The sequence below is a fragment of the Oncorhynchus kisutch genome, linkage group LG5 (assembly GCF_002021735.2).
Source record: "Oncorhynchus kisutch isolate 150728-3 linkage group LG5, Okis_V2, whole genome shotgun sequence".
Lineage (NCBI taxonomy): Eukaryota > Metazoa > Chordata > Actinopteri > Salmoniformes > Salmonidae > Oncorhynchus > Oncorhynchus kisutch.
The window spans coordinates 50,574,134-50,596,498 of NC_034178.2; the positions used below are offsets into that span (position 1 = coordinate 50,574,134).

Sequence of the window (22,365 nt, forward strand, 5' to 3'; positions counted from 1 at the left end):
GAGTAAATATCAGATTGCCACCTTAAAATGACAGTCAGGCTGTAAGCTATCGTCATCATGGGCAGTTGTTGCATAATCCACTTACTTGGGAAAGTTGCACATACTGTGTAATTCATTAAACCCCCTCTCTGGGTCATCAGGTTGAACTGTGTGTGTGTGGATTCCTCCCCACGGCAATGTCATCTGAAGTCTCTGTGGTGCCTTCACCCTACATGCAGTGACCATCAGAAATTATCCATCTGTCACTTAATGCAAGCTAAGTGTGGTACACTCAGTCTCAGCATTAATTTACAATAAGATTGCACTCTTCTCTTAACATTGTGTTTTGACTCAGTACATGTGCCCTCCCTTTGGAACACTATGAAGTGGTGTTTGGGACACATTAATTTGTATTGTTGAACCCTAGAGAGGAACAGGGAGCCTCAAGTCTGTGTGGCTCTCAACTTCCAGACTAGTCTCTGTGCTGTTGTGCTGTTTGTTACTACTTGGCTATCTGCCAAACCTTTCAGTTTTTACCTTTAATACACTTACGAACATCTTAGTTTTTGTCCTCACTCAACTTTTTTCATTCAACTTTTTCACCCCGGACACTTTATCTAGACATTGTTCTACAGGACCTTCACCAGCCGAAAAAAGAAAAGGAGTAACATTAACACCATGCCATCTACTGTAATTGCAGACGCTATACTCATAATATACAGCAGAACTATCACCTTATGGGGAGGATAGCCGTGTTACAAGCCCAGCTTCAGATGCAATCGTTAGTCAAGGGCAATTTAAGTGTAGGAAAGGATGAACCAGAGTCTGTGCCACCAGTAAGTACAGATGGTAATATAAATTCCCCCATACAGTCCCCGCAATCTGACTATTTTCTCTAGGCTTCTGGAAAGAAAAGCTGTTGGCATGCTCTACCTGTGTCGCTCATTCAGCCGACAGAAACCGGTTCTCCCTATTAAGCAACGAGTCGGAGTCAGAGGTCGAGCCTTCTCAGGTCTGAACCCCCGAAGCCTCCCACAATTAGCTCGGACAAATTGAAAACCCTAGTCATTGGCGACTCCCGCAATATTAGACTTAAAAATAATCATTCAGCGATCATACACTGTTTTCCAGCGGGCAGGGCTACCGACGTAAAGGCTAATCTGAAGATGGTGCTGGCTAAGGCTAAAACTTGCGAGTGTAGATAGTTTAGTTATATTGTTATCCACGTCGGCACTAGCGATGTTAGGATGAAACAGTCAGAGGTCACCAAGTGCAACATAGCTTCCATGTGTAAATCAGCTAGAATGTGTCAGCATCAAGTAATTGTCTCTGGCCCCCTCCCAGTTAGGGGGAGTGATGAGCTCTACAGCAGAGTCTCACAACTCAATCGCTGGTTGGAAACTGTTTTCTGCCCCTCCCAAAAGATAGAATTTGTAGATAATTGGCCCTCTTTCTGGGACTCACCCACAAACAGGACCAAGCCTGGCCTGTTGAGGAGTGACGGACTCCATCCTAGCTGGAGGGGTGCTCTCATCTTACCTATGAACATAGAGAGGGCTCTAACTCCTCTAGCTCCACAATGAGATAGGGTGCAGGTCAGGCAGCTTAGTGGAGTCTGCCACCGTGTCTGTGCATCGATCTAGGTTGGGCAAAACAAAACATGGTGGTGTTCGCCTTAGCAATCTCACTGGAATAAAGACCTCCTCCATTCCTGTCATTATTAAAAGAGATTGTGATATCTCACATCTCAAAACAGGGTTACTTAAAATGTTAGATCCCTCACTTCCAAGGCAGTCATAGTCAATGAACTAATCACTGATCATAATCTTGATGTGATTGGCCTGACTGAAACATGGCTCAAGCATGATGAATTACGGTGTTAAATGAGGCCTCTCCTCCTGGTTACACTAGTGACCATATCCCCCGCGCATCCCACAAAGGCGGAGGTGTTGCTAACATTTATGACAGCAAATTTCAATTTACAAAAAAGAAGTCATGAAATCTATGTAGCCAACTCAATCATTTTTTATAGCTCCTGCTTACAGGCCTCCTGGGCCTTATACAGCATTCCTCACTGAGTTCCCTGAGTTCCTATCAGAACTTGTAGTCATGGCAGATAATAAAAATATAAAAATATATATTTGTTATTTTTTTAAATTCACATGGAAAAGTCCACAGACCAACTCCAAAAGGCTTTCGGAGTCATCATCGACTCAATGGGTTTTGTCCAACATGTCTCCGGACCTGCTCATTGCCACAGTCATACTCTGGATCTAGTCTTGTCCCATGGAATAAATATTGTGGATTAAAATGTTTTTCCTCATAATCCTGGACTATCGGACCACCATTTTATTATGTTTGCAATCGCAACAAATGTAATTTAACCTTGCATAATACCCTAGATGCAGTCGCACCCCTAAAAACAAAAAACATTTGTCACAAGAAATTTGCTCCCTGGTATACAGAAATACCCGACCCCTAAAGGAAGCTTCCAGAAAATTTGAACGTAAATGGTGCTCCTCCAAACTGGAAGTCTTCCCTACTAGCTTGGAAAGACAGTACTGTGCAATATCCAAGAGCTCTCACCGCTGCTCGGTCATCCTATTTTTCCAACCTAATTGAGGAGAGAGAATAACCTTCACTTCAGCTGTGATAAATTCATGAACTTATTCGATGAAAAGATTATGATCATTAGAAAGCAAATTACGGACTCCGCTTTAAATCTGCTTATTTCTCCAAAGCTCAATTGTCCCGAGTCTGCACAGAACTGCCAGGACCTGGGATCAATGGAGACACTCACATTTTTTAAAATCTCTTGACACATTCATGAAAATAGTCATGGCCTCTAAACCTTCAAGCTGCATACTGGACCCTATTCCAACTAAACTACTGAAAGAGCTACTTCCTGTGCTTGGCCCTCCTTTGTTGAACATAATAAATGGCTCCCTATCCACCGGATGTGTACCAAACTAACTAAAAGTGGCAGTAATAAAGCCTCTCTTGAAAAAGCCAAACCTTGACCTGGAAAATGTTTAAAAAATATCGGCTTATATCGAATCTCACATTCCTCTCAACATTTTTTGAAAAAGCTGTTGACATTTACTCCTGAGGTACTGACGTGTTGCACCCTCTACAACCACTGTGATTATTATTTGACCCTGCTGGTCATCTATGAACGTTTGAACATCTTGAAGAACAATCTGGCCTTAAATGGCCACGAATTCTTATAATCTCTACCCGGCACAGCCAGAAGAGGACTGGCCACCCCTCAGAGCCTGGTTCCTCTCTAGGTTTCTTCCTAGGTTCCTGCCTTTCTAGGGAGTTTTCCTAGCCACCGTGCTTCTACATCTGCATTTCTTGCTGTTTGGGGTATTAGGTTGGGTTTCTGTAAAGCACTTTGTGACATCTGCTGATGTAAAAAGGGCTTTATAAATACATTTGATTGATGGATTGATTGAGGAGGGGGGATGATTTTAATTTGAGAAAGGAGTGAAAGGAGGGGGGCTGAGAGAAAGAGAAAGAAAGAATTAAAGGGAGGCATAGTGTTTGTTTTCATTTGTCAAATATGAAGAGAAGAGAAAAGAGGGCGGGAAAGCTGACAGAGAAAATAGGAGCAAGAGAAAATGTGTGACCAACCTGACTCTGAGAGGCCGCCCCTGGCTCTCTAGGTCCCTCCCCCCTCCTCCCTTCTCTTTCTCCCCTGTCTCTGCAGAGAGAACAGGCAGTTGGTTCGCTCCACAGTGTCACTGGCTGTGTGTGAGAGGCCCAGAGAGCTGAGGAGAAGAGGGTGTTTGGATCAGTTACAGCCGCAAAGGAGAGACACTCAGAGGGGAGAGAGGGCTTGAGAGACTGACGACTGAGTGTGAGAGAGAGGGGAGCAGTCTGGAGCTCGAGAGAAAAGCTCAAGAGAAGACCAGAACCAAAGAAAGAAAGCTGTTCAACTCTAAGACCAACATACACACACACACAGAGTGAGAGAGAGAGGGGGGGGGGGGGGGGGGGCAGTCGAGGACTTTATCAGAGTGGAACCGACAACAACCACAAGCCTGGAGAGCCAGTCCTTCTCTGAGCTGCTCTTGTTTTGTTCTGTGTGGAAATTCCTTTGAGACGTCACTGCTGAACACTCAGCTGAACAACCACACTCAGCTGAACAACCACAGCCAAGAAAGACTGTTGTGGTTGCTTGTCAAACTATAGTGTGTGTGGAGATAGAGCGAGGAGCATGTTTGACTGTATGGAGGCTCTTGCCCCCCGGCCGCTCTTTGACGTATCCACTCAGGGGGCTTGCATGTTGGGCAAGGCCACCCCCTTCTTCCCTGGTCTGGACCACTTTGCCTGGGCTGGGATGGCCAGTGTTCAGTGTAAGTGACGTGTTTGCTCTGTCTCCTCTCTTGACTCATCAGACTGTAAAAGCTTGACTGTGTATATGTTGTGTTTGTGTGTGTTTGTGCAGAGCCAGGATTTTTACACTCCTCATTAGACTGGTGGTGTTATTGTAATCATCCGGAAGAGCGACTATCTCAGTATGTGTGTGTGTGTGTGTGTGTGTGTGTGTGTGTGTGTGTGTGTGTGTGTGTGTGTGTGTGTGTGTGTGTGTGTGTGTGTGTGTGTGTGTGTGTGTGTGTGTGTGTGTGTGTGTGTGTGTGTGTGAGAGAGAGAGAGAGAGAGAGAGAGAGAGAGAGAGAGAGAGTGTGTGTGTTTGTATGTGTGTCCTTATCAGAGTGCTGGTGTTGTTATCATAGAGCTCTCTCCACAGGAAGAGCCAGATTCCATTGGATTCTCTGTGCCCATTCTCACCCTCCAGTTTGTTTGTTTATGTACTTAGCGTGTGTGTGTGTGACTGTGTATTTATTCATCATCATGTTTGTTTTCTTTCTGAATGACTTCAGATGAAGGATTTAGCTCTCTCTCACAATATGGGCCCCTTGACCTTGTGAGGTGTTAGGAAACTAACAACCAAAGTCAAAATGAAAATTGATCCTTTAAAGGGATCACAAGAGTCCTAATGATGAAAGCCTATAACACATTTCAGTGGAGATCTGGGTAACTGATGCAATGCGAATAACAACATAAAAACATAATTATCTAACTTAAAGGTTCATTTGAGGGCAAAACTGTTAATGAAAAATGAATAGATGCATGAATAAGTAGGACAGTACGGCTTGACCCAGTAACAACTGGGGCCTTGGGCCCACTCTCTTTCTGGAGGCTTTACCCAGGCCTTGGAGTACAACAGGGCCCTCTCTTTCTGGAGGCTTTACCCAGGCTTTGGAGTACAACAGGGCCCTCTCTTTCTGGAGGCTTTACCGAGGCCTTGGAGTACAAGAGGGCTCTCTCTCTTTCTGGAGGCTTTGCAGTACAACAGGGCCCTCTCTCTTTCTGGAGGCTTTGCCCAGGCCTTGGAGTACAACAGGGCCCTCTCTCTTTCTGGAGGCTTTTCCCAGGCCTTGGAGTACAACAGGGCCCTCTCTCTTTCTGGAGGCTTTGCCCTTAGCTAACACACAACATTGTTTAAATGTTTTCATTTAACTAAGCAAGTCAGTTAAGAACAAATTCTTATTTACAATGACAGTCTACACCAGCTAAACCCAGTGCAATAGTGTCTCGCCCTATGGAACTCCCAATCACAGCCGGTTGTGATACAGCCTGAATTCGAACCAGGCTGTAGTGACGCCTCTAGCACTGAGATGCAGTGCATTAGACCGCTGCGCCACTCGGGAGCCTGTTTAATGCCTGTTTGAGTGAGATGGAGTGAAAGAGAATGGGTGTGAGAAATGAACTGGAGTTGTTATTGTTATGTAGCCTATTTACCCTCACCACTGTATTTCATATGATAATACTCTGTCTCTGGACACATGGAGTTTCTGGCATGCTCATTTGAATATGAAAGATGAGGAGGCCTTGTCATTGAGCTAAAATAATACGTTCCAACCTAGACGTAATATACTGTAGCAAATGTAAATCCGGGACACTCCAATTAGTATGATATGTTACATTTCATATGGTATGTATTAATTTGTGGATATCAATCATCCATTCCTTATAATATGTTGCAAATTAAAATTCGTATTTCTTTCCAAATTGCAATTTGTACAATATGTTACAGATTTTTCAGGGGGTGCTGCATCACCCTCTGACCCCTACTTCCCACGGCTATGCCTCTGATATGCAGTAATGATTTTTTTAACGTGGTGTAATAGCCTACACTTTTCTTGATGTTTTAATTATTATGAAAGGCTCATGTTTTACCTGTATGGCGTACCCCACTATTTACTCATTTGAGTGCCCCGGATTTACATTTACTATGTTACATTTAGTCTATGAGACCAGGCTGGGGAAAAAGACAGGGAAAATGATTAAAGGTGTTATATTTATCCATTTTATCCAGTTATGCAAGGCTCTACCACTTAGCACCTTTTGTTTTGGTTTAATAAAGGCGAGTTCAAATTCATGGCAGTAGGCTACACTGTGTGCTGGTTAGTTTCAGTTCTTGCAGGTGAAAGACCTATATATCTTCTTTAATCGTGGAGACACTGGGGTTTCAGGCGCTGTCAGCCCCACAGTGTTTCCCTTAAATGAAGACGGATTATCTGTCAAGGTGAGCAAGGCCACAGCCGGTCTCAACTTGCTTAATACAATTGCCAACTTCTGAAGGGACAGAACAACAACATACTACTTACTATACAATTAGCCTATATTTCAACATAGAAACTATGGGCATTCCTTTGGTAACACGTTAGGTCCTATAGTGTCCTTATTACAGAGTAATTACATTTATGTTTGTGCAAATGTGCATAGTGGCCATCACAACACTTTTCAGTTGAAGAGAACAAGATCTATTTTTCCACGAACACCTTGAACGAATTAAGTTCTGTTTACAAACTAATTGTCTCTTATTGTAGTCTACAGCATTTGGTTCTCTTCACAAAATACTATCAGTTGTTAGTGAGTTTGAGAAAGAGTGAGAATGAGAACACAGGATATAGACTACAAAAATGTCCTTTGATAGGTGTGGAGTTGTGTGTGGATGGCCCTGGTGACGGAGAGAGAAGAGAGAGAGAGCTAGAGCATTGAGTGTTCTTCTTTAGACCGGTGTTCTGTTTCAATCCTCTGTTCCCAATAACTGGTGAAGAGGTGTAATTCCCCCACTATATTCACACTGGTTAGCCCTCATTGTTTCTCTTTCAGATGGATGAGCTAGCTATGACTCATCCTCACCTTGCCAAACACGAATTTGATAACGTAAATATTCGGAAGGCTGTAGGTCTTTCTCATATGACACCAGCAGAATAGAATGTTTGGCCTACATGAGAGCACAAAGTATCAGCACTAGTATCAACACAGCCAACCTGTGTGTGGAGGATCCATCCAGGGGGTAGATTGGAATAGAGTCTTTGTCACAGTGTGGAACTTGATCATGTTACTTCTCTAAATTCTCATAATCTGGGATATGCATTCAGGGGGCCCTGGGGTGTGTGTGTGGGGGTTTGTGTGCATCTGTGTGTATGTGTGTCTGTGTCTGTGTGTGGATATCTTTCCTGTTTTTTGTTGTTTTAATGTGAGAGTTCAAGACCTCTCTGCCTCCCTTTGTTTAAATGTCAGAGGTTATGGAGAGAGCACAGACAGGCCAAAGTCAGGACCTGTGTGTGTGTGTGTGTGTGTGTGTGTGTGTGTGTGTGTGTGTGTGTGTGTGTGTGTGTGTGTGTGTGTGTGTGTGTGTGTGTGTGTGTGTGTGTGTGTGTGTGTGTGTGTGCGTGTGTGCGCATGTGTGTGTGTGTGTGTGTGCGCGTGTGTGTGTGTGTGTGTCCCTTGTTGCACAATAGTGGGCTCCCTAAAAAATAAAGAGAAAGGGATCATTTTAAACACTACTGAGTATAAAGTAGGCACTGTACTGTACAATGATGAAAGCAACACCAAACAAGTGTAACTGGTGTGAAATGGATTGCTAGCGGTGCGTGCTAGTAAGTCACGTCACTCTCTCTGAGTCCTTGAAATAGTTGTTTCCCTTGCCCTGCAAGGGCCGTGACTTTTGTGGAGTGATAGGTAACGATGATTCGAGGGTGACTGTTGTCGATGTGTTCAGAGGGTCCCTTGTTCAAGCCCAGGTTGGGGTGAGGAGAGGGACGGAAGTGTTACAATGTTGTTACATTGATGCTGTTGACCAGTATCACTGGGTGCTGCGGAGAAAGAGGTGGTGGCTTGCTGGTAGTGGTGCACGCTAGTAGCGTTTAAATAGGTGGCATCGATCGCTCTGAGACCTTGAAGCATTTGTTTCCCTTGCTCTGCAAGGGCCACAGTTTTTGTGCAGCGATGGGTTACGGTGCTTTGTGGGAGGCAGTTGTTGATGTGTTCAGAGGGATACTGATTCGGCCCAGGTTGGGGCGAGGAGAGGGGCGGATACAACACTTACACTGAAGCAACACTGTTACATAGCATTATTTTGAGTGCTTATGAGTTTGCTGCTGTGTGTGTGTGTTCATCTCACTGAATCATGCATACAGTCGGGTCTTTGTCTTGTCAGAATCAATAAACATAATGTGTTCACCTTTAATGAAGGCCTTTAATTATTCAATTATAATTACAAAAGGCTCAATTAAGAGATGAAACTGCCTGCGGTGACGGGCCAGTAAGAAGAGAGGGATGAAAGAGAAGTGAAGGGGGTTTGATCAGGGATTAACATTTACCCCCTATAATTCCATCACTTCTTCTGTACTCGGGGGGTTTCATCCTTTCAGCAGAGAATACACCAGAATGTCTTCTCTAGGAGTATACCACTAATCCCCTGACTCTCTCTGATTCTCAACTCTCTCCCCTTGATGTCTTAGCTACATCATAGCTACTGTATGTTAGGAAGCTCAGGTGAAATAGGGTTACAACATGCAACATGCAACAATTTCAAAGATGTTATTGAGCTACAGTTTATTTTAGAAAATCAGTCAATATAAATAATTTCAGACCCTAATCTATGAATTTCACATGACTAGGAATACAAATATGCGTCTGTTGGTCTCAGATACCTTAAAAAAATGCCACCATTTATCTCATGCAGCGTGACAATGGGCCTCAGGATCTTGCCACGGTATCTCTGTGCATTCAAATTGCCATCGATAAAATGCATTGTTGTCTGTAGCCTATGTTTGTCTATACCATAACCCCACTGCCACCATGGGGCACTCTGTTCACAACATTGACAAAAGCAAACCGCTCACCCACACAACGATATACACGTGGTCTGTGGTTGTGAGGCTGGCTGGACGTACTGTCAAATTCTCTAAAACGACGTTGGAGGCGGTTTATGGTAGAGAAATGAACATTGAATTCTCTGGTGGACATTCCTGCAGTCAGAATGCCAACTACATGCTCCCTAAAAACTTTTGACATCTGTGGCATTGTGTTGTGTGACAAAACAGCACATTTTTGTGGCCTTTTCTTGTCCCCCAGCACAAGGTGCACCTGTGTAATGATCATGCTGTTTAATCAGCTTCTTGATATGCCACACCTGTCAGGTGGATGGATTATTTTGATAAAGGAAAAATTCTCACTAAGAGAGATGTAAACAATTTTTTTCACAACATTTGAAAGAAATAAGCTTTTTGTGTGTACGAACAATTTTGGGGATCTTTTATTTCAGCTTATGAAACATGGGACCAACACTTTACAAGTTGCATTGATGTTTTTGTTCAACGTAGTTTGACTAAAGTGCTATGGCTTCAGGATGAAACAATATGGTTGAAGATGAACTGCAAGGTGAGCATATTTCAATGGACAGGGAGAATCAAACCTACATTGCAGTATTTAGTAAAGCATAAACACACTTTTTCCATGGTCAAATAAAAAATGCCAAATACTTTTACACTCCTCACAGGTGTATGTTTTACTTTTCATAATACATTTCCTGTATGCACAAAGGCAGCAGTTTGGAAAGTAAAAAAATACACAAACATACTAGGGCCAGTTTGATTGAATCTGTCTCAGACAAGGATAGGGAGACAGAGGGAAATACTATTTGTGAGGTAGATGGTAGCTGAGGGGGTTGAGAGGGAGAATACACCCAGTGTGTGTGTGTGCGTGTGTGTGTGTGTGTGTGTGTGTGTGTGTGTGTGTGCGTGTGCGTGTGCATGTGCGTGTGTGTGTGCTTCGTGTGTCTGTCCCAGCGCTTAGACGGCCATCCCTCTGTGTGCCTGCACAGATTTCACAGGCCGGTGATGGAATTCGTTAATGGCATTTTATAGCCTGACTTCAGTGGGCAAGGGAACACAGTAAATAATATGGGCTGTCCGTCCCATGGTGCGTCCACTCCTATGGGTCCTACACATTGTCCTGGGACGCCTTTAGGCTGGCCTTCATATAGTGCCACTGGGCCAGGGCCAGTGGAGAAGGACTCCATGTTACACCCTGTCACTCTCCACGAACTTGATTATGTCTATGTGTAGTAGTAGTAGTGAAGCCTAGTAGTAGTGTATGTTTGAATTGCACTCGAGTTACTAGCTGGATTCTATTCTGATGTGCTATACCAGCCGACCACACAAAATGTATTGATTTTGAGAGACTGATACGTTGATATACTGATTGAGCATTTCACTCTTAAAATGCAAACACAAAGTAGTTGTCATGGATGCAAGTGAGCTGAAATGCCTTGTGGGTTTCGTAGCTAGGTTATTTGGATACCCGAACCTCGCTCAGTCAGATGAGTGATTTAGTAATTGCGATGACTGAACCACTTTGAAAGTAATGACAAATTGTTTGCCAATTTCATATAGCTCAAACAATCTTCAAAGTAATGGCATTATCTTGGGAAAGTTATTGAGAACCAGTAAGCATGAGGCAGAAGCCAGGCAGCACTGCGTCACCCATTGAAGTGAATAGTCTGTTCCACCTAGTCTTGTTCCATCTTGTTCCATCTTGTCTCAAACTCTTTAATTCCACTCCTTGTTGTGTCATAGGTCTTTCCCATCCATAGCCACAACACATTGACTTCAATGGTTGGATGTTAGGAAACAATGGGAACATTTGGGAATTCGGTAGTGTATGTGTGTGTGTGTGTGTGTCTTAGTGTTGTTGGTTGTCAAGGTGGGTTTAGGAAGGCGTGGCTGTTTGAAGAATGGTGCTGGTCATCTGACAGGAAAGTGCTGATAGTAGGGCAAGTTCGAGAGTATTGGAGATGAGGGGAAATGTTGACTCTATTTCATCAAAAAAATATGAAAAAATAAAAAGGTAGCTTGATGAGGTGTTGTAAAGAAGAAAGGCTGCCTTGTTTGCAGGCCGCTGAATGAGAGGGGCAATCCCTCACACATCAATCTTCCTATCGGGACATTGCACGTGCTGGACAAGAGGTAGCCTATCGAAAACCGCCATCATGTAACTATGAAGCCAAGAGGATATTAACCACAGGTAATTACTATTACCCCCCCCCCCACCACCCACACAGAGAAGCCCTGCCTTCCTGTCTCTGTTAGGAGAAAAACATATGGGAGTTAATATTACATTAAAAACACTGCATCAGATTCTGCACAGTTGTATTTATAGAGTTAACATATACAATAGTAAGACATTAATTAGGGCTTTCTGAGTGGGATTATTGCACAAACTCATCCTTGGTAGGTGAACTTGCTGCATTAAACTCCACGTTATCTGTCAGTGTGTGTGTGTGCTCTATTTTATTTATTTAACTAGGAAAGTCAGTTAAGAACAAATTCTTATTTACAATGACAGCTGACACCGGCCAAATCCAGACGACGCTGGGCCAATTGTGCAACGCCATATGGGACTCCCAATCAGGGCCAGATGTAATACACCCTGAATTCAATCCAGGGACTGTAGTGACGCCTCTTGCACTGAGATGCAGTGCCTTAGACCGCTGTGCCACTCGGGAGCCCACATCGCTGTGTCATTCTAGTAAGGGTGTGATAATTCCTCCCGGATTGTGTGTGTGCATGCATTGGTGTGCACTTGTGTGTTTGTGTGTGACCCCCTCTTTCCTCTGTGTTTGGTGTTTCTGTTTTTATGGAGCCATCTCCTTGACAGTAGCCTGGTTTTATCACAGCCTTTCCTTTCAAAGAGGCTCCCAATGACAGGAAGCACTCCTCCTCCCAACAGGGCAGGAAGGCAGGAGGAGGGAGAGAGGGGTAGGGAGTGGGGGATATGGGACAGGCCAGGCGGGGGAAAGGAGGTGAGGAAGGAGGGGAGAGGAGGGGGGTTGCAGGTATTAAACTTAATAACGGCTGATGAAAGGAAGTGCCACTGTTCCACATTTGACAGAAATGTCATCTCCCCGCACACACATATACACAATCAGCATATCCTCTCCTGGGGTTCAGGCCTATCTTTTTCCTATAGGTTATCTGTACAAATAGACCTACAACCATCCATTAAATAATTTCAGACATTCATACTGCCCACAGCATGCTCAGTTCAAAGAGTGAGTGGTAATGGTAGAGGATATGGGTTTGAAGACACACATGGGATTTTATTTTCCTGTTTGTTGGTATGTACTGAATGGGATGACTGTTAATGTAGTCTCCATTTTCTCCTTCAGATCAGGCTTAGGTGGTGTGTGTGTGTGTGTGTTGTCGTTCCTCTGTTTCACACTGAAAGTAACACTGAAAACCATTACACACATTTCAACATGTTCCTATGTTGAAGCCAACCCACACTCACACACATTCACAAACACACACACATTCCACAGCACATTCTTGAACATTTTGTGAGGCGAGAAGTTATGTAAAATGTGAATTTGCAAACCAAATGAGTCTTTAGAGACCTGATAGCACCATAGATTGGAGTATGGCCAATTTAAAACTGAGCGCCTACAGTCATGTACTGAGATTCCATAATGTTGCCACAACAGAAATCTCTAGAAAATGCCATTGTGTATTTAAGCAATAATGCCTGAGGGAGTGTGGTATATGGCCAATATACCACGGCTAAGGGCTGTTCTTATGCAAGACGCAATGCGGAGTGCCTGGATGCAGGCCTTAGCCATGGTATATTAACCATATACCACACTCCCTCAGGCATTATTGCTTAAATACACAATGGCATTATCTAGAGATTTCTGTATACCACAAATCCCCGAGGTGCCTTATTGCTATTATAAACTGGTTACCAATGTAATTAGAGCAGTATAACATGTTTTGTCATCCCCATGGTATACAGTCTGATTTACACCAGCTGTCAGCCAATCAGCCTTCAGGGCTCGAACCAACCAGTTTGTAATGATAATTGCCTAAGAACAGCCCTTAGCCATGCTATATTGGCCATATACCACACCCCCTTAGGCCTTATTGTTTAATTAGAGAACTTACATAACGTCATCAGACCTGACCAGGGAAAACTACTATTGCGTATTGCCAAGGTATAACTAGGACATGAGTTTTTTCCTGGGCAGATCACTGGGTTAGGAAAAACTACTGCCCCTAAAACTATTTTGTTGATGATCCAAAATGTGCCTCTTTTAAGGACTATTAGAGAAAAATACAAGGGAAGGCAAACGTAAACAAAATCACAAGGCCACTTTAAGAAATATAGACTTTGAGAGGGTCTGTCAGCGCCCTATTCTGGCTGAAGCCCAACCCTGAGACGTCTGAGCTGCCCCTCAGGCGATGCGTCACACTGTCGCCCACACAACCACGCTGAAGACAGAAAATGAAAGGATCCCTTTATCATGGCATACATTCAACACACTGTGTGTGTGTGTGTGTGTGTGTGTGTGTGTGTGTGTGTGTGTGTGTGTGTGTGTGTGTGTGTGTGTGTGTGTGTGTGTGTGTGTGAACATGTTTAACTATACTTTTGGGGACCAGAAGGCTATTTCTAGGGGGGTTAGGGTTAGTGTTAGAATTATATTAGGGTTAGAATTAGGGTTAGGGTTTAAAGGTTTAGGGTTAAGGGTTAAGGTTAGGAGTTAGGGTTGGGGTTAAGGTTAGGGTTAGGGGTTAAGGAAAATAGGACTTTGAATAGGAATCAATGTGTCCCCTCACCGCAAGTTTAGTGAAACAAGACTGTGTGTGCGCACATGCGTATGCTGGATATTTCTCACCTGTAAGATCCATATGACATACAGTAACCACCATCATTATTGGGACAGTGTTTTATTTTTCTTCTTTTGACTCTATAATCCAAAAGTTTGTTTTTAGTGCAAACTGTCAGCTTTAATTTGAAGGTATTTTCATCCATATCAGGTAAACCGTTACAGACTCACAAATATCATACCCCCTCCCCATAATGCTAAGCTCCCCTTTTATTGTTTAGCATGTCTTGGGGGTATGATGTCTGTTTTCGCTGTCTCACTCATCATTATTAAAGATTTATTTCGGATTATCCCTAATCATGGTCCACATTAATGTAGAATCCACATTAATGTAGAAGTGTCTAGAAACATATTATATTCTTATTTACAATAAAAGTGACTCAAAAATGACACAATACACTATTTACCATTTGTTTCTATTGTGCACAAAATAATCTGAAACACAACCAAAACAAACAGCAAATGTATCCAACAAATTTGGATGCATTTGCGTGCTATGAATATGGGAAAAAAGAATGAACTTTTTACTACTTTAATGCACATAAGTGAATTTATCCTAATACTTTTGATGTCCTAAAATGGGTGGACTATGTACAAAAGGTGCTGTAATTTGTAAACAGTTCACCCGATATGGGTGAGAAAACCCTCAAATTAAAGTTTATAGTCTGCACAGGATCGGACCCTTTTTCAATTTTCGCCTAAAATGACATACCCAAATCTAACTGCCTGTAGCTCAGGGCCTGAAGCAAGGATATGCATATTATTGATACCATTTGAAAGGAAACACTTTGAAGTTTGTGGAAATGTGAAATTAATGTAGGAGAATATAACACTTTATCATCTTTGAAATGCAAGAGAAAGGCCAATATATGACTTAGGAATCTAGGCACCATTTAGATTTTGGCCACTAGATAGCAGCAGTGTATGTGCAACGTTTTAGACTGATTCAATGAACCATTGAATTTCTGTTCTAAGTGTTGTATCAAGACTGCCCAAATGTGCCTAACTGGTTTAGTTCTGTTAGGCTGTTGGTAGTTAGAACTAATGGTATTGGTAGTGGTGATCTTACAAGAAAGGTCAAAGCTAAAGGGTCAGAGTTTTATTCCACCTCTCTACCTACTGGGAGCCCTCTGTCCTCTTAACTCCCATATATTTCACCCTCTCTTTTTCTCTCTTAATTTGTCTCCTCTTCTTTTATTAGATTATTCCCTTTTCTCCTCTTTTTGAAGTCTTGCCACTTGTTAAACGCAGGCCCCAGTGTGAGAGAAGGGGCTGGAAGGGGGTCGAGGAGGAGGGGTAGGGATGGGTAGAGGTCCCCATTTGGGGCAGCGCTGTTCTATCCATTCAAGGTGGCAGCTCCATTTTTGTATTTAAAAAATTATAATAATAAGGGGCAGGGATGCAAGAGTTCAGCTGTTGGTGTGAATGGCTATCCAAGGTGACTGGATCCCAATAAAGAGGTGGTCGGCCTGGTCGGGGGCCTCCTTCCCAGCCCAGACACAGCCTTTATAGGTCAGCTTATGAGCCTGGGCCTCTATTAAACCCTGGCCAGCCTGCGCTGAGGAATTTAGGGCCAAGAAACAAGAGAAAACAGGGGGTTTTGGGGATGGGCATGGGGAGGTGAAGTTGGGGTGACTGAAGGTGAAAGTTGAAATGCATGTTAGAGAGGATTGGTTTGGGGGCTTGGTCAGTGAATGTGGATAAATGTATGGGTATATGAGCTTTTTGACCATTTATAAATGTATGTGTGTGTGTATATCTATGCAAATGTATGCTGATGTGTTTTGTCTGTGAAGTCAGGAAAAAACCCAGTGCATTTGAAGTTATATTTAGTAGCTAGATTGTGCAAAGACCTGAAATAGTCTGATGAAAAAGGTGCAAAAAATTTTTTTTTCCAGACATGGACAAAGGTTTCGCTCATCTGGGGTCCATCGGTGTCATGTTGTCTCTGTGTATAAAAATGTTTGTCTGTGTGTGTGTATTTTACGTTGTTTATTTTGCTGGTAGCAGTTGAATGACTTTGCCTGTGGCAAATCAAATGATATTATATTGTGGTGCATTTTCCCCCTGCAACACAGAAGGGAGGGACAAAGGGAGACAGCAGAGTCTCATAAACAATTCAAATTAAATCACATGTTATTGGTCACATACACATGGTTAGCAGATGTTAATGCAAGTGTAGCGAAATGCTTGTGCTTCTAGTTCCGACCGTACAGTAATATCTAACAAGTAATCTAACAATTTCCCAACAACTACCTTATACACACAAGTGTAAAGGAATTAATAAGAATGTGTACATATAAATATATGGATGAGCGATGGCGGAACGGCATAGGCAAGATGCAGTAGATGGTATAGAGTACCGTATATGCACATATGAGATGAGTAATGTAGGGTATGTAAACATTATATAAAGTGGCATTGTTTAAAGTGGCTACTGATACATTTATTACATCCAATTTTTTATTATTTAAGTGGCTGGAGATGAGTCAGTATGTTGGCAGCAGCCACTCAATGTTAGTGGTGGCTGTTTAACAGTCTGATGGCCTTGTTGGTTGACGGGGCGGCAGTGTAGCCTAGTGGTTAGAGCATTGGACTAGTAACCGAAAGGTTGCAAGTTCAAATCCCCGAGTTGACAAGGTACAAAATCTGTCGTTCTGCAGTTAACCCACTGTTCCTAGGCTGTCATTGAAAATAAGAATTTGTTCTTAACTGACTTGCCTAGTAAAATAAAGGTTAAAAAAAATATAGAAAAATATATATATAGAAAAATCAAACCTCAGTCCCAGCTATGATGCACCTTGCCTTCTGGATGATAGCAGGCAGTGGCTTGGGTGGTTGTTGTCCTTGATGAACTTTTTGTCCTTCCTGTGACATCAGGTGGTGTAGGTTGTCCTGCAGGTAGTTTGCCCCCGGTGATGCGTTGTGCAGATCTCACTACACTCTGGAGAGCCTTGTGGCTCTCTGAGCAGTTGCCGTACCAGGCGAAGATGCTCTCGATTGTGCATCTGTAAAAGTTTGAGTGTTTTTGGTGACAAGCCAAATTTCTTCAGCCTCCTGAGGTTGAAGAGGCGCTGTTGCGCCTTCTCCACCATGCTCTCTGTGTGTGTGGACCATTTCAGTTTGTCCGTGATGTGTACGCTGAGGAACATAAAACTTTCCACCTTCTCCACTACTGTTCCATCGATGTGGATGGGGGGTGCTCCCTCTGCTGTTTCCTGAAGTCCACGATCATCTCCTTTGTTTTGTTGATGTTGAGTGTGAGGTTATTTTCCTGACACCACACTCCGAGGGCCCTCACCTCCTCCCTGTAGGCCATCTCGTCATTGTTGGTAATCAAGCCTACCACTGTAGTGTTGTCTGCAAACTTGATGATTGAGTTGGAGGCATGCATGGCCACGCAGTCATGAGTGAACAGGGAGTACAGGAGAGGGCTGAAAACGCACCCTTGTGGGGCCCCTGTGTTGAGGATCAGCGGGGTGGAGATGTTGTTTGCCACCCTCACCACCTGGGGGCGGCCCGTCAGAATGTCCAGGACCCAGTTGCACAGGGCGGTGTCGAGACCCAGGGTCTCGAGCTTAATGACGAGTTTGGAGGGTACTATGGTATTAAATGCTGAGCTGTAATTGATGAACAGCATTTTTACATAGGTATTCCTCTTCCTCAAGATGGGTTAGGGCAGTGTGCAGTGTGATTGCGATTGCGTCGTCTGTGGACCTATTGGGACGGTAAGCAAATTGGAGTGGGTCTAGGTTGTTAGGTAGGGTGGAGGTGATATGATCCTTGACTAGTCTCTCAAAGCACTTCGTGATGACGGAAGTGAGTGCTATGGGGCGATAGTCATTTAGCTCAGTTACCTTAGCTTTCTTGGGTACAGGAACAATGGTGGCCCGCTTGAAGCATGTGGGAACAGCAGACTGGGATAGGGATTCATGGTCTGCGCATGCTCTGAGGCTAGGGATGCCGTCTGGGCCTGCAGCCCTGCAAGGGTTAACACATTTGAATGTTCTACTCACGTTGGCTGTGGTGAAGGAGAGCCCGCAGGTTTTGGTGGCCGGCCGTGTCAGTGGCACTGTATTGTCCTCAAAGAGAGCAAATAAGTTGTTTAGTTTGTCTGGGAGCAAGACGTCGGTGTCCGCGACGGGGCTGGTTTTCTGTTTGTACTCCGTGATTGGCTGTAGACCCTGCCACATATGTCTCGTGTCTGAGCCGTTCAATTGTGACTCTACTTTGTCTCTATGCTGACGCTTAGCTTGTTTGATAGCCTTACAGAGGGAATAGCTACACTGTTTGTATTTGGTCATGTTTTCAGTCGCCTTGCCATGATTAAAAGCAGCACTTTCAGTTTGGCACGAATGCTGCCATCAATCCACGGTTTCTGGTTGGGGAAGGTTTTAATAGTCACCGTGGGTACAACTCCACCGATGCACTTGCTAATAAACTCGCTCACCGAATCAGCGTAACATCAATGTTGTTGTCCAATGCTATCCGGAACATATCCCAGTTCACGTGACCGAGGTAAATCTTGAAGCGTGGAATCAGATTGGTCGGACCAACGTTGAACAGACCTGAGCACGGGCATTTCCTGTTTTAGTTTCTGTCTATAGGCTGGGAGCAAAATGGAGTCATGGTCAGATTTGCTGAAAGGAGGGCGAGGGAGGGCTTTGTATGCGAAGTTAGAGTAGCAATGATCAAGAATTTCGCCAGCCCGGGTCGCGCATTTGATATGCTGATAAAATTTAGGAAGCCTTGTTTTCAGATTACTCTTGATACAATAAATGCAGCCTCAGGACATGTGGTTTCCAGTTTACGTAGAGTCCAATTAAGTTCTTTCACGGCCGTCGAGGTGTCTGATTGGGGGGGGGGGGGGGGGGGGGTTATACACGGCTGTGATTATAATCGAAGATAATTCTCTTGGTAGATAATTTGGTCAGCATTTGATTGTAAGGAATTCTAGGTCAGGTGAACAAAAGGACTTGAGTTCCTGTATGTTGTTATGATCACACCACGTCTCGTTAATCATTAGGCATAAACCCCCACCCTTCTTCTTACCTGAGAGATGTTTTTTTTCTGTTGGCGCCATGCGTGAAGAAACCGTGTGGCTGTACCGACTCTGATAACATATCCGGAGTGAGCCATGTTTCCGTAAAACAGAGAATGTTACAATCTCTGATGTCTCTCTGGAAGGCAACCCTTGCTCAAATTTCGTCTACCTTGTTGTCAAGAGACTGGACATTGGCGAGTAGTATACTCGGGAGCGGTGCGCGATGTACCCGTCTACGGAGCCTGACCAGAAGACCGCTCCGTCTGCCCCTTCTACGGCGCTGTTGTTTTGGGTTGCCTACTGGGATCCGATCCATTGTCCTGGGTGGTGGTCCAAACAGAGGATCCGCTTTGGGAAAGTCGTATTCCTGGTCGTAATGTTGGTTGACGTTGCTCTTATATCCAATGGTTCTTCCCGGCTCTATGTAATAAGACTTAAGATTTCTTGGGGTAACAGTGTAAGAATTAATGCATAAAAAAACAAAATACTGCATAGTTTCCTAAGAACGTGGTGCCATCACGAGATTACCTTCAGTCTGTTTGTTCAAATGTGGCTATAGGTATATAAGCATGTCGGGTTGACCTGGCATTCAAATAAAAAAGACACCCACACACACCATTTAGCTGACAGTCAGTCAGATAGTCAGAGGTATGCTCCACCCCCACTACCCAGTAGTGGAGACACCAATCAAATCTCATCTGCCGATCATGATTTTATCAGTATAGCCATGATCATGATTTTATCAGTATAGCCATCTGTCCATCAGCTAATTGTGTCTCTTTCCCTCTCCCCCCATCAGAAAGAAAGAAATATGTTCATGTTCGTCCTCTGACATGCAGTGTACCTATTAGCTTCAGTACTGAAATGTGCAGTAAGATAATGTCTATGACTTCTTTGCCCCCCTTTTCTCTCTCTCTCTCTCTCTCTCTCTCTCTCTCTCTCTCTCTCTCGCTCTCGCTCTCGCTCTCGCTCTCGCTCTCTCTCTCTCTCTCTCTCGCTCTTGCTCTCCCTCTCTCTCTTCTCTCTCTCTCTCTCTCTCTCTTCTCGCTCTCTCTCTCTCTTCTCGCTCTCTCTCTCTGAGCAGCAGTGGAGACCCAGAGCACCAGCTCTGAGGAGATGGTGCCCAGTTCACCCTCTCCACCCCCTCCTCCCCGCATTTACAAGCCCTGTTTCGTGTGCCAGGACAAGTCCTCTGGCTACCACTACGGGGTCAGCTCCTGTGAGGGCTGCAAGGTGAGACACATCAAAACAGAGAGACACAATATACCCAGTCATAAACGCCTTCACAAAGTATTCATAGTATTCATACCCCGCCATATTTTGTTGTGTTACAGTCTGAATTCATTTTTTCTCTCTCTGACCCATCTACACAACTACCCCATGGTTAAAACCATGTTTTGACATTTTTGCAAATGTATTGAAAATGAAATATAGAAATGTCTCATTTAGATAAGTATTCACATCCCTTTCCTATGACACTCCAAATTGAGCTCAGATGCATCCAATTTCCTTTGATCACCCTTGAAACGTCACTACAACTTGATTGGAGTCCACCTGTGGCCAATTCAAACGTTTGGACATGATTTAGAAAGAAACACACCTGGCTATATAAGGTCCCACAGTTGACAGTGCATGTCAGGAACGCAGATGAACAGGAGTGGCATTGGCGAGATGAGGAAGCGCTAGCTGAGGTTGCAGGGGCATGGGTGGACAAGGGCAAAAGGAAGAACCTGGGACATATTATAAATATGGAGTGGGGGATTGTACAAACCTTCTGGAAGACTTGCTGAAGGAGAAGATGGCGGACAAGGGAAACAGAAGAAAAGTGAAATATGTCAAGAGTGAATATGAATTGGAGGATTGCACAGAACTTCTGGAAGAGCTAGAAAAGGAAATTGAATGTGACAAGAGTGAGGGTGAATCAGTTGCAGTGGCAGGTGTAGTCACGACAGCCAAGAATGAGTTGAGTTGAGGAAGATTGGTGACGTGTAAAAAGAGGGATACATGCGATAGTAGCTCGGAGATGGAACCTGACGGGACTGTGGACGAAGTACCCACGGTGAGGACTGCCGAGTTCGGGCCTCGTTCCAAGGATGTGAAGAATGATTCTGGCTCAGTGGGAGTGACATTGGTGGAGAGAGTGAATCCTTGCAGTTTGGCTGAAGAGTGGAAGACAGTGATAAAGGAAAATTGAATAAAAAGGGTGAAAGTTGTTAATGAGTATAGGTTTTTGGTTGGAGTAAGGTTCACTAACAATTGATTTTTGGGAGATCTGTTTGAAGTATCAAGGTGGAATCGGTCAGAGGGACCAGAAGTGTTTTTGTTTTGATTTATTGTGTGTCACAAGAGCAGAAGGAAAAGGCATTAAGGATCAACAAACTACCGAGTTATGAAGTGGAGAGTTTAGATTTTTGTAGCAGAGCACCGTTACAAGGTGTCGACTCTGGCATCACGTTGGATGTGGAGGCCTCGTGCTTTACGACTGGCATACAGGAGTAGTTGGAGCACGCCGGCTGAACGGTGTTTGACGAAGAGTATCTCGCTTCACGTGAAGTTGGGATATGTGCAGTGAGAGCTTCTGTTTCCAAGCCGTTGTTTTGTATCAAGTGTGTGCCAAAGGAATGTTGTTGAAGAATCTGAGGCTCTAGGATGTTGTAATTGTGATGCAACCATGTTCCCAATTCCCCGGAGAGCCCGGTTAGGGTAAAGGAGTATGAAGTGGTAAGGGTCAGGTCTATACAGCAGGTCTCCTACACAAAGGCACGTGAAATAGTTGAATGAGCGAGGGGAGCTGAAGATATGTCCTGATATACAGCCAAAACAGTAGGTGGTGGCATGCAGCTACAGTATTTGTTTGCGGACGGCAATAATATCAAAGAAGAAGACCCCGCACAGTAGGTGGTAGCAATACACAAATAGTTGTAGTCTGCCATAAAACTTTAAGGAAGAAGAGGTGCATGTCAGAGTAGAAACTATACCATGAAGTCCAAGGAACTGTCTGTAGATCGCAGCGATAATTATGATGAGGCATATATCTGGGGAAGGGTATATAACTATTTCTAAAGTGTTGAAAGTTTCAAAGAGAACAGTGGTCTCCATCATTGGAAAATTTAAAAAATATGGAACTACCCAGACTCTGCCTAGACTTGGCCGTTTGACCAAACTGAATAACCGGGTAAGAAGAACCTTGGTCAGGGAGGTGACCAAGAACCCAATGAGCACTCTGACAGAACTACAGAGTTCCTTGGCTGAGATGGGAGAACCTGCCAGAAGGACATTTCTCTAAAGCACTTCACCTATCTAGGCTTATGGA

The 22,365-nt window shown here is 43.9% G+C and overlaps 1 protein-coding gene across 2 annotated transcripts in view; it reads left to right on the plus strand.

Moving 5' to 3' along the window:
- LOC109875941 (retinoic acid receptor gamma-A-like) overlaps positions 1-22,365 on the plus strand; it is a 49,627-nt gene that overhangs the window by 21,507 nt on the left and 5,755 nt on the right. The window contains exons 1-2 of one of the 2 annotated variants that reach the window (XM_031825270.1): positions 3,972-4,340; positions 20,137-20,285. In XM_031825270.1, coding sequence (XP_031681130.1) covers positions 4,202-4,340; positions 20,137-20,285 — 288 coding nt within the window. In that variant the 5' untranslated portion in view covers positions 3,972-4,201. Of the gene's footprint in view, positions 1-3,971; positions 4,341-20,136; positions 20,286-22,365 lie in introns of those variants that run through there. The other variant, XM_031825269.1, reaches the window with a different exon arrangement.